The 12,551-nt window shown below is 41.4% G+C and overlaps 1 protein-coding gene across 1 annotated transcript in view; it reads right to left on the bottom strand.

The window, feature by feature from the left end:
* Positions 1-12,551, bottom strand: part of sgip1a (SH3GL interacting endocytic adaptor 1a) — a 52,622-nt gene that overhangs the window by 7,869 nt on the left and 32,202 nt on the right. The window contains exons 8-18 of the mRNA XM_080473409.1: positions 10,207-10,218; positions 8,857-8,878; positions 8,666-8,750; positions 8,034-8,116; positions 6,259-6,339; positions 5,664-5,735; positions 4,685-5,482; positions 4,128-4,249; positions 3,714-3,867; positions 2,519-2,578; positions 167-226 (exon numbers count right to left, since the gene is read on the bottom strand). Of these exons, the coding sequence (XP_080329535.1) occupies positions 167-226; positions 2,519-2,578; positions 3,714-3,867; positions 4,128-4,249; positions 4,685-5,482; positions 5,664-5,735; positions 6,259-6,339; positions 8,034-8,116; positions 8,666-8,750; positions 8,857-8,878; positions 10,207-10,218 (1,549 nt within the window). The remainder of the gene's footprint in view (positions 1-166; positions 227-2,518; positions 2,579-3,713; positions 3,868-4,127; positions 4,250-4,684; positions 5,483-5,663; positions 5,736-6,258; positions 6,340-8,033; positions 8,117-8,665; positions 8,751-8,856; positions 8,879-10,206; positions 10,219-12,551) is intronic.

Here is a 12,551-nt window from a genome sequence, read left to right as displayed (position 1 = left end):
GTCAGCCAGAAATTAGCATGGCGGGACGTTAGGGTGATGGAAGTATTTGCAATGGCGGAAGGCAGGGAAATGAGGAGGGGGAGGGACAGAGGAGGGGCAAAGCTTGCACGCGAGCGTCAGAGGAGTACGTCTTTGTGCACACTACCCTGGAGCAGAGTAAACTTACCTTCAAAGGTTAAATAAAACTTCCCTCTGTCAAACCAGACAAGGGATGGCTGGTCATTCTCTGTGTGGGGTTGAGGGGTGGAGGAGGGTGAGGAGAGAAGGACGAGGTGGGGAGGGAGGAGGTAGAGGGATGAGGGGGGGGTGAGGGGAGAGAAGGACAGTAGCGTGAGTCTCACATGGCAGGTCTATAACACGTCACAGCGAGGTGGGATGTGGAGGTAAAGGGTGGGAACGAGGAGGACAGAGAAACGGCCAGGACGCCTAATGGGACAATATGGACGACACAGGATGGCTTGTCTTGGTGAATTCTTGCTTGTGTGCATGCGTGAGGGAAGGCGGGATTCAGGCATCAGTGAGAGCAAGGTGAATTCTGGTGCATGTTTGCAATGGTGCAACCTAATGTGGGAAATGTGTAATACAACATAGGGGCGTCAGGGCACATAGTTGAGACTGACGTATGTGGAGGAAAAAAAAAAAAAAAGACATATTGGTTTCAGGTTTATTGGGAGAAGCCAATGTTGGTTCTTTTTACAAACTGATGCTTTAATTATGAAAATTCAAAATCTCAACCCTAATGGGAAACAACGGACGAGTTCACGCTGCACATGTCTTTTACTGCGCATGTATTTTTCTGAGGCCTCTGGTTTTCAAGTTATGAAACAGAGGGAAGCTGGCTGCCGTTCATGAGGAAGGCCTGCGGAGGGCAGCTGTGAGGTGAAGAACTGAAGAGCGCATAGAGAAGGAAAGATTGTGGCACACAACTGAGAGGCTGTATGAAAGACTAACAGCTTTAAGGCGAATCGTTCCAAGAACCTAAAGCCCTGACTGAATTTGAAGGAGTGTAAATAAATGTGGCGTGAGTGGCAACAAGGTCAATAACGGAATATCTACTAATTCCACCTGTTTCTAATTTCCAGATTTTCTCTTAGAAATGTATTTGAGTTTTGAATCTTCTTAAGGGACGACAAAAGTAAAAACTATAAATTGGCTGTGTGCCTGAGTTTGAGCATAAAAAAAACAAAAGTTGAGCAAGTCACCAGACCAAAGAAGCGTCGGGTGACGGAACAATGAGAGGCAGCGCATCGCTTCATGGGCAGAACAAATGGGCAGGTGTTCAGATTAGGAGGGCTCGATCTGATGCTGTGTGTTCTGTGGCTGGGGAGTGCACGAGTGGCAGGTGTTAAAGGTGGACGTTGAGGGTCAAGTGCAAGTGAGTGTGAGGCTTCACCATCGGGAGGCACATTGATGTTGAGGCTGTTCTGTGAACTCCAGTTGTCAAGAGAGGATTGTGTGAATACCAAACAGCTGCTCCCCGTCTAATTCAGACCCATTCTCATGCCAGACTTCAAACGACTCGGAGCAGCAGCTCTGAGGTGCAAGTGTTCATGATGAGTGGAGCGTGTGTGTGTGTGTGTTTGGGGGGAGAGAGAGAGAGAGAGAGAGGAGAGAGAGAGACAATCCTGATTGGACAATGTGGATCTCAAGGGCTTACAGAGCTCTTCAGACATGCTCAATGAACAAACAGAACATAGACACAAAAAAAATACTTTTGTAGTACAAATTGAAAGTAAAGGTAACTGGGAGTGGCTGCACTTCACTCTGCACACATTATGTGTAGTTGAGAGAAGAGATGGGGGGGTTGCCATGGTGACATGGCAAGAAGGCCACTGATGCACAGTCATAAAACAGAGAGAAAAGTCTCACGAGCGAGGAGATGGGCAAAGGGAAGACACCTTTTGAGGATGTTATGCAATAGATGCAGTTTGTGTGTCACCACGCTTTCATTTTCTGTGGTAGATTTTGTGACATTCGAGAGAATGAATGAAAGTAAGAGTGAGAAATGTATGCAGATAGGATTAGGAGAAAGTGAAATGAGAGGGAATATCATGTGTAAGTGATTTAGTAATGTGAGGAAAAGATGATTTAAGAACAAAACAAAGAAAGTAAATGTATGAATTTACTTAAAATACTACCACTTTTGAAAAGTAAAAAAAAAGTAAAAAAATAAAAAAAATGAATGTGTGGTATGTCCCTACATCTCTGCACAAAACCTTGAGCAGACAAGTGAAGGAAGTAGGTATCAAAACAATGACACGGATAGGGTCCTTTGAAATATTTCACAAATCGATCTGACTTAAACTATATCTGTTCTCACTGTTTGAATACCTACACATTTTGATTAATGTTCATCAAAAGTAGCACAAGAACAGTCTGATGGCCTTTAGGCGTCACTCTCAAGTGTGCTTGAGGTAAAGAGCATCAAACAGATTGGAAACACACAGAAGGAGCACTCCAGCAACCCTTTCCCCCAGCTTGTCCCCCTGTCCTCACTCAGAGGGGAACGTTACTGTACCTGCAAATGAATCAAAGTGTCTCTCAAATGTGGGAAGTTTTTCTACAAACGCATCATCTTCTGACAAGCCAAAAATAAAAAGACAAACGGCAAAACAAACAGAATAGAAAAGAAATGAAAAAAAGCTGAAAAAAGGACAGCCATACACACAAAGAGAAAATATCACGGATAAAAAGCTTGAATAGAAATAGAAACATAATGAAAAAAAAAAAAATTATAATATTTCATGCATAATAAATTTGCTCTATAAAGGCTTTTGTGCCCATCTTATTGTTGTGAAGCGATTCAACTTTATGATTGACCAACAAAGCTATAATGATAAATAATGGATGGATTACAGCTCGTAGTGAAGGCATCAGTTTCCACCCAGTGTTCCTTTCATGTTCATCTCGATTCAGTTGAATCAGTTTAAAAAGTGCACCTTCCAATCACCAGCTACATTCTGTGTTTACATAACTGCTGCTGCTGCCTGGAGAGTGCATACTTTTATATCCACTATGACTCAGCCATGTTACAGCCTACTGAGATTATCTATTATCCACTCACAACTCTGCTCTACAGAGTCCAACAGCACAGAGTCTAAAGTTAGATGAAGGAATATTCATTGTAATCGAGTCACTAATTCATTAAAGAAGGATTTGCTAGGAGTGTTTGCGCTTTAAAATTAAATTCCTTCTTTATAATCTCACCGCCAACTCACACCATCCATATGTGAGCTCAAAATGTAATTTATCTGTGTGTGTATATGTGCGTGTCAACCAAAAGTATTTGTGTGGGGTTCAATAACTAACTATGTATGAAGAAGACTCTTTATGCATCATTAATTCTCATTTCAAATAAATGGGACTCAAGATACCAAATTGTATCTTCATAATGTGTAGGCCTTAATGGTGTAAAATAATTGAAAATTTTTGCAACTTAAAAGTAATTGGATGAGGTAAATCTGTAAAAAAAAAACATAGCTGAGAAACTGTTGCCATTTCCAAGAAAAAAAGAACATAAATAAATATATAAAAGCATTACTGATTGCACACAAACTGAGCGCAAGGAAAGACAGGGCCAGTTCATAAAATAAGTGACAAACTTTTAATATTCCAGCAAAACAGGTAAACTTAGTACGGACTGTTCAGGCTGTGAGAACAGCAATCGGGTGACAGGCTATGCAGCTCAATGACAGCTGATAGATCACACACACCTGTCACAGACACGGAGAGTTCCTTGTTGACTGTGGGGGTTGTGGCGGCACTCATGGAGTTGGTGGAGGAGATAGAAGAGGTGCTCTCGGCTCGCGCCAACGGGGCGATGGGAGGAGGGCTGGCCGAGTAGATGGGGGGGCTGAATGGGCGATTCTGCAGAGGCACAAAGAAGAAGGGTGAGGACTTTGTAAATTTGTACATTAGAAGCGCTGATTCTGGGTCAGCATATTTAACCACTATGAGATTTTTAAAAAAGATTGTTATAAACTCTAGTCTGCCTGGCTCAATATATACATAGATGCATTTGGCTTGTCATTTTTAAAAGCGGATTTCTATTTGAGTCACAGGCCAGACGAACTACTGACATAAAAATGAGACTTTCAAACTGAACCAAAACACAAAATATATCTTACCAAATCTCCCACAGAGGGCTTCCCTGGGGGAAGTTTTGGGCGCGAAGGTGGGCGAGGTGGAGGTGGAGGAGGGGTGGGGTTAATTGATGAAGGAGTGGCAGGTCGCACTGGTGACGAGGAACCTTTGGAGGAACAACAAGAATACATTCAATTTGGGTTATTCGTGTTCACTTTGGAAAACTAAAGCTATTATATCCAGAGTCTAATGGCACAAGTCGCTCAGGATTAACAAACAATATCTTGAGATACTTTTGACATATTTTCATATTTACAAACACTGAAATCACTCACACAGGAGCATTGTTTCCTCAAATATAATTGAGTGGACCATTGTCCTGTACCGCCACACTAGTTTATGCAATTAGTTAAACAGGACAGCTGACAACACAACCTCCACTTCTCACTTTGCTTGTATGAAAGCTATTGGTATTGCCAGTCAGATGCGTTGCACCTGAAAGCTGTCTGTCTATTTTTGAAGAGGTTATTCACATTCAAATATTTGAACTTTGAGTCCATTGTTAACTGCTATTATCAAGAGGAGACCACAATATACTAACCACTATTCGTGCCACCTGGGCCCGACGTTGGACCGGGTGATGAAACCACCGCTCGGTACGTAGGGGGAGGAGGTGGGGGTGGAGTACTCCGACTCCCCTGGTTCGCTTCTTTGGGTGAGGTGGCAGTTTCACCTCCATCCTCTTTAAGCTGAGTGGTTTCTGTGTTTTTGAGGTCCTCCTCTCTCGAAAGAAAAAGTGGTGGCGAGACAGTGCATGCCGCAGGTTGCTCAGCAGGAGGGGTCACTGCTGGAGGTGTTGCTGCTTTAGGGGCAGGAGCTGGTGGTGTACTGGTAGAGGAGTCACCCAGAGGAGGGAAAGCAGAGGGAGACGCAAACTCATTTGATGCTAGGGGTGGAGATGCGGCATTCGCGAGAGGATTTTGCTCTTCGGGTGTGCTGGGAACTGAACGGACAGGTGGTGCAACAGGCTGATCTGAGAGAGGTGGGGAGGCGGGTAGAGGGCGAACAGTGTCTTCTTTTGGTGGAGGGGAGGGAGGAGGAGATGGTGCAGAGTCTTCTAGAGGAGGCGGTGATGTAGGTAAAGGTGGGGCCGGGGATTCAGGTGGTGGAGGGGAGGCTGGTAAAGCAGGGGCCGGCTCCTCTGGCGGTGGGGAGGTGGGGAGCGGGGGTGCAGGATCTGTTGGTTGAGCCAGACGTTCTGCAGCATCTTCACTGAAGCACACCCAGGATTCTCCTGTATCATCGCCACCATCAAGGGTAGCTGGCTCCGGCCCAAAAATGTTATCCAAGTCTGCTATTGAGGGCTTCCGAGTAGATCCATGAGGTTCTGTTGACCCCTCTGAAACAAAGATGACACCTGAACAATAAGAAGCTGGATTCCAAAGGCATTCGGGACGTTTACATTCAGAGTGACAAAACAGACAAATACCCCAATAGAAAAAAAGTACTTGTAGAGAGATGGAAACAGTCAGAAACATAATATAAAGGATTTATTAAAAAAGATGGAGAGGAGTTTTCACCAGTTTCATCTGCAGACAGAGGGCTGGTTGTTGGAGGAGATGGGACACATTTGGGAGGGAGTGGTGGCGGAGCTGCAACGACACAAGATGTTGAATGGTTAAACTGTAGCAAGTAATTAGTGACTGTTTCACAGTCCTGCGACATCTGCTGGGCTGCATACAATATGCCAGTGACCTTATAGCAACATACAAAATCATAAAAAAGGTATTATCACCACCTGCAAAATGAACCCATAGCAGCTGTAAAAGGGGGTCAGACTAACCAACCATTCATCATGCAACACAGTACATTCATTCAACATCATGCCAAATGCAGGGAAGAGCCAGATAATGAACCTCTTTCCTGTGTAATAAACTCCAACCAAAACAGCACCATGTGCATATGAAATGACTCATGAAATGACATAGGAAAGCGCCTTTTAATTTTTTTTTAAAGCGGGAGGGAGAGTGTTATCACCACATGGTTGTTTGATCAGGCCGGTTTGCAGGTCTTTTTGTTAGTCGGATGATGGGGGAGGTGAGCTGATGGATCGGTCCATTCATTCCAGGGAGAAGGGGAAGTCGGGCACAATGCAAGGAGACTTATTAAACTTACTTCCTGTGGGGAAGGATCTTGACAAAGAAGATTCAGTCCCTGACAGAGGAGTCCCCCATACGTCAGACTCAGAAAGAACCACTAAGTTCAAGGGGTGATAAAAAAGTCATGTGAAGGGCATTAGCAGCAGAATATTGAAAGGTCTCAATTCATTGGGACTGAGCTGCAATGGGTAAACAATGTGAAACCAATGCTGACACCAGGCATTATGAGCTTTGGGCTGTGATAGGAAGATAATACGAGTATGGATGAGGAATTGCGATTTCATCGGTTACACCACCTCTGGACACTGACAAGAATGCATTGTGACCTTTCATATCACAAGTATTATTAAAACTGCATGGTCAGCCAATGCAATGCAGCAAATACCAGTCCCTGTGTCTTTTGAATAACATTGGCTGTAGTCTTTGTGAGCTAAAACCAAATTTTAATAGTATATACAATGGTTTATTTGCATACTTTTCAATGGTTAAAGATCTTATGCTGCAAATGCACAATAATACTGTATAGGCTGCTTTGCTGAGGGCTTTACAAAGTAGTAGTGAGTGCTCCGCTCTTTGTGGCTGTAAGAGGATGTGCTCAGGGACAATGTGAGCGTAGGTCAACCTTAATCTGTAACCTTTCAGAACCCAATATAAAGGGAATGAAGCTAAGCATGCAAAATGCAAAATAAAGACAGAAACGGAATAATAAAACCTTTTGTTTTGTTCTTGGTCTTCAGAAACCTCAGAGATATGTTGCAAGAAAGACCAAAGAGACTTGCTCAATGGCTATCCCACATGTTAATGTAAACAGATTAAAGTTGTAGGTTGAAATAATCTGGAAGCAGATTGTAACAGACGCAGCAATTGATGTCACGAGTTAGCATGTCAATAAAATCTTTAATTTTGGAAGAAATATTTGAGGTCAGTAAAAAAAACTGTGGTCAGGATGAGTTAATACACTGCAACACATATGATGCATTTCCTTACCCTACACAATTGAAAGTCAGCATAATCCACTGTTATGCTGATACTGGTTCCTTTGTGATTACTTTACTTGGTCTGGATGACTGTTTATCTTGGAACAGTAGGGCTTCAGCAATATGATACAAATCTCGCTTGCTATTTGGCTTCAGTGCAAATTATAACAGTCATTATATACACTATAGTAATGTGGTTTTTATGAACCGCATTAGTCTTTAGTTTTATTCTAGGGTTTTTCTCCCCCCATCACATCATCAGGGAATTAGTGTTAATAACACAACTGCATGACATCAAATAGTACATCCCTAAAACCAACTGTATCAGATTCAGTGCATAAAATGACTTTCTGTTGAGCTGCTGTACGTTACTCCTGATATGGCACTTGCTTAACAGCTGAGTATTTTCCCCTTATCACTGAATTCTACAAGGTCTGAATGAAAGCAGGCAAGACTGGGCCCCTTATGTTAATGATCTGTACTCTTCACAAGCATGAGCCCAGAGGGCCAATTTCAACTCTGACCACAGAAAAGACATCCAGGGTCAATCAATGACTACACCATGAGCTAATGGAAGTAGCAATATTGTTACAGAGATCTAGATAAAGGATGGAAAGGAGACAGAGAGAAGGTATCTACTATGGCAGCTTAGTTCACAGCCTTAGGGAAACATTAACACTGTTCATCATACTGCTGTACACAGCATATACAGATCAATTCTGGAGACTATCATCACACACAAACACATTGTAAGACCCAGCACTGACAGAAGTACAACCAACAAAAGACGAATGCATAAAAAAAAGGGAACTACCTTCAGTTTTCTGTTCTCCAAAGGCTGTGTCTAAAGGAGGCCCAAATAAGGCTGTGGTGTCTTCAGTGACTGGTGGCTCTTGACTGTGGAGACAGACCAACAATAGTAATATAGAAGAAGCAGTAGCTAGTGGTTGTACAGTCATGTGGTAAATCATTCGACCCAGTCAGGACTAGAGCTGCGTGATAGAACAATCTTGAAACAGGACAGTAACAATATTAAGGTAAATTACAATGAATTGCTTGAGTCTCATTTTCCCAATGACACTAGAGTAGAGGCTCATTATATGTGATGTTTGAAGATCTTTCACATTCAGAGTAAATATCTCTGTCTACAACCCATCAAGAAATAGAATTTATTGCCTATGAACAATCTTATTCGATTTATTGTGAAAATATAGAAAGTCCAACATTCAATCTAAAATTGCAAACATCCTAATTTATAGCTTAGCTAAAACAGTTTCCACACACCAATCAGTCTAAGTTTGTGTTGTGGTATGTTTACAAATGAAAAAAAAAAAAAAAGTCTCTAGGTTTGTGTATATCATTGTAGGTACATACCAAATTGTATGTACCACCTTTAAGTGACTGGAGCTAAATTTCAGCTTTATATTTAAAGAAAAAAAAAAATACCTGGGGGGCTGTGGTGCTGGGGGTGGTGGGTGGGGCACACTGGGCACAGTAGTGACAACACGTCTTGGCCTGGCAATTTCTTCACCTGTGACATCAAATCAAATTTATTCACTTCAAGTGAACCCTCCAACACGTTCCCTTATCCACGATTTGAAACAATGAGCCTAGAGCACAGCCAAAGTCACACTTACTGGATGTGTTTCTTTTCAGACCCTGTAGGAAGAACAAGGACAGTAATAATGTAAAACTGCAGACATTAAACATTTCAAATTAAAACCCTACATTTTTGTTTTTTAAACAAAGGTCTAAAATCTGCAAATACATCGGAAATGAAAAATATCAATGTAATCAAATTGATCTACTTTTTTTTTTCCTCTCTTTTCTTTGTGACCTGCATATACACTGTGGTTTGAACAGAACGATGCAGCAGGCTGGGCAGTACTGAAGGTCAAAAGATGAAATTCAGCCCCGGGTTGAGTTGATCTGATGAGAATAGAGTAACTCTTGTGTAACTACACTGGAGTAGAAATGACTAATGCTCACAATGATACACAAAAGAGATATTTCCCCTATAAATCCAACACTAATTGAGGTATTATCAATAATCAGGAGAATGATCTGATAGCGACACATTTCATACTTTCTATTGAATCATTATCATACAGACAAATGTGGCAAACTTATAATATTTTCCATCATTTACAAATACCGGTAATTGCACTAACAATTATAACATATTGATATGGTTAGAGGAATATGGTTTTAGAACTACTACAAATAGATGTATCAAACAAGATAATTAACTACCAGTCATAGTGTTAGTATCATATTAGTGAGAAAAAGGCTAATTGATAGAAAAAGATGTTGCCAACAGTAAGCTGGTGATGCCAATACCGAAGGTTTATGGTGTCAAAGCAAGAAATACTGGAAAGCTTTAAGAAGGTGCTTTTCAAGTCATAAGAGGCCCCTCTTGGTGCTACATGATGTCCAAGACTGATGAAGTTGGTGTGTGGAAAAACCAAAGAGATCATATTGATAGTGAGACAACAGCAAAAAATAGCCCAGCCTTTCCAGCTGTGCCTTGAACAGCCGTGTGTAAGACAGCATATGCATAAGTTCACAAGACACAAGAGGCCACGAGAGGCAGAGGGCAGAGGAGGATGGAGAGGAAGAGGAGGGGAGGGGATGGGAGCAGATGAGAGGACGCGAAGGGGAGTGACTGAAGTAAGACATCAAAGGGTCCCGCTGTCAAAAGTGCAAATATTCTCCCAGTAGAGAGACCAAGCAGGAAAACATCCAAGATAGAAAACAAGTACACTAACAAGCTTGTCATCCTAAGAATCTGACAAAACAAGTAATATATTCTAAATGTGCAAAGTTTTAAAAGATATTAAAGACTCGCCACCTCAGCCACCGAACCCAATTTTTTCTTCTAACTGAACCGACCTCGCAAACGAAGTGAGAAGCGAAAGTGAAGAGGACATCTTGTGACTTATTCTTTAGTGTAAACTCACACAGCGACGGGAGAAAAGGACACTTACCGGACTACGTCTCTGTGACCAGCAAAAAGGAAGAGAGAAGAGATACCTGGTCAGAGAGTGACAAATCAGTAAAGCAGATATCATTTGCATCAGGAGAAGGTGTTTGGCCTGGCGGGTGGGATTCGTTGATGTGAATAGCAGAACCCTGAAAGAGTTTCATGAGCCACATTTGTTAAATGTGACTGCAGTGACTTTTCTATATAAATGTAAAAAGCTGAACTAATCAAATATAATAAGGCAAGCCGATAATAGCTGAAGACAGTGTCTTAATTAATCTATATTTCTGAGTTCATGACCTCTCTTCGACTGTCTTGTAATAAGAAAGAGCATGCCAAACAAACGTAAATAAATGACAGTATTTGCTCAGATTTCTGATAACGTGTTAGCCTGCTGCATTTGGATGTAATCCAAAATACCCAGTTGAGCTGCTTCAGCCACTTCGTTTGCCTTCTCTTCCTCCCTCCCGCATTCATTTCTATGCAGCCATTGTTGAAGCTTTGTGAAAACGGTTATTTTGCCATGTAATCTTTGAGTTTTCTTTCATTTTCCCATCGGCCACCGAGGTCTTTTTAATTCCAACAGAAACCCCTCCATCTGCCTGTGTCATGTTTGCGTCGCACCAGCCCCCTCTTTCTCTCTATCCTGCACTCTCGCACGTGTTCCAGTTGTGCAGTGAGCCATGACTGATTAAAGTGATGCAACAGTAGGCGGATCATGCTGGTGGAAGGAATCCATTTCATTGGCTGTACTGCTGAGAGAGACAGCTCAACACTGTTTGTCATGACCAATCATTTTTGCTCTACTTATTGTAAGTGACTGCACAGCGGTTGACAGCACCAAGACAAATAAAGTGTCATCAGTAATCAGTATTTATTTTTTTTCTTAAGAAGAAAAAAAACAAAAGCATTTCTTTTGGGCTGTCTGACATGTGAACTCAAATTCTGAACTGTTTCCCTGCCTACCATTCTTCTTGTATTCTTCTTATCTGAAATGAGGGCTGAACATATTTATGACGACTTTGTGTGTGGAAATCCCTTGAAAACAACAGGGGCTACTATTGTAGTCTGACCACCTGGGAAAACAAATCAAGTTGCAAGTGGCACAAAAATGGCGAGCAGTTGCAAATAATCACACAATGGAAGACATAAAGAGAAACCATAGAGCGTTAGTCAAATGCACTGCATATTCCAATGCTTACAATTTCTACAGACTGGGTTACTGTTTTTCCTGAGGTGTAGTTAGCTGATGGGGAGCATTGCAGAGAGTTTAGAGTGAGTGGCAAGTATACAGAAAGAGTAAACAGAAGAAAACAAAACAAACCTAAACTAAAAACAAATGAAGCAAGAGCTTACCGGACTCCTCTATAAGGGTTAGCATCATGTCAGGGAGCAAAAAGAGAGACACAAAGAAAGACACAAGAGGAATTATTAGAAGACCTCAGGGGAGACTGAGCATATCAACAAGGCAAAGCAAAGCGTTTTGTACATCATGGGATCTGCAGGTCAACATTCAGGTGGAGGTACAGAATATTTCTGCTCTAAATCTGTTCTTCATCAACGCATACATTTTTTAGCACTAATCTTAACTTGATGTGAATACTACATCTATTTCAGGAGTTAAAAATGATGTTTTAAAGTGATGACATCAAAGAACTTCACCTTCAATCCTGTTAAGCTGCGTCCTTTTGCTAATATCACAAGATTGCATAAATATATAAATAACCCAAGCACATTATCCCAAACAAAAACATTCTGATCACGCAGGCAGAATATAGTCAAGAAGGCAAATGTAGTTTTGTCATTTGTCACGTGAAGCTTGTAAAGGTTTTATATTGTGCCAGGGGCATTAGAATGTCGAGTCTCTGTGGTTATTCAAAGGAATATTTACTACAACCAAATGGTTGTGTGTTGTTCTTCAAATAGAAATGAACAACAAATGTTTCTGGAAGAGGACAAACTTTTGCCCATAAGAAAGAAAAAAGAAAAGGTTGTTTAGCTTTTGGAGGCCTGGTAACAATTGGTTGATCTTCCTCGTTTCATTAGGCCACTTTATTTGCAGACCCTTGCCAAGGTTACCAGGCACTGGGAATGACTGTGTTACTCATTTAATTTATGTGTGAGCCAAAACCTCTTCTCAGGCAAACATGATACTAATTTGAACAGGAGGAGCCGAGGGTGGAAGTTTTGTAACAAACAATGCAGCCATCGCATCTTTCCAAAAATGCTCAGAAGACTAAAAAAACTACAATTTTAAGAATATTCAAGAATAATACTGTACACGTGATCAAAAAATAATATACACACATTTATTTGAGACCTTCATATAAATAAAAATACATCTCTCTA

The sequence above is a fragment of the Lipophrys pholis genome (genome assembly GCF_963383615.2).
Source record: "Lipophrys pholis genome assembly, chromosome: 10".
NCBI lineage: Eukaryota > Metazoa > Chordata > Actinopteri > Blenniiformes > Blenniidae > Lipophrys > Lipophrys pholis.
The sequence above is the reverse complement of the archived record's forward strand: the minus strand, read 5'-3'. Positions and strand labels throughout refer to the sequence as shown.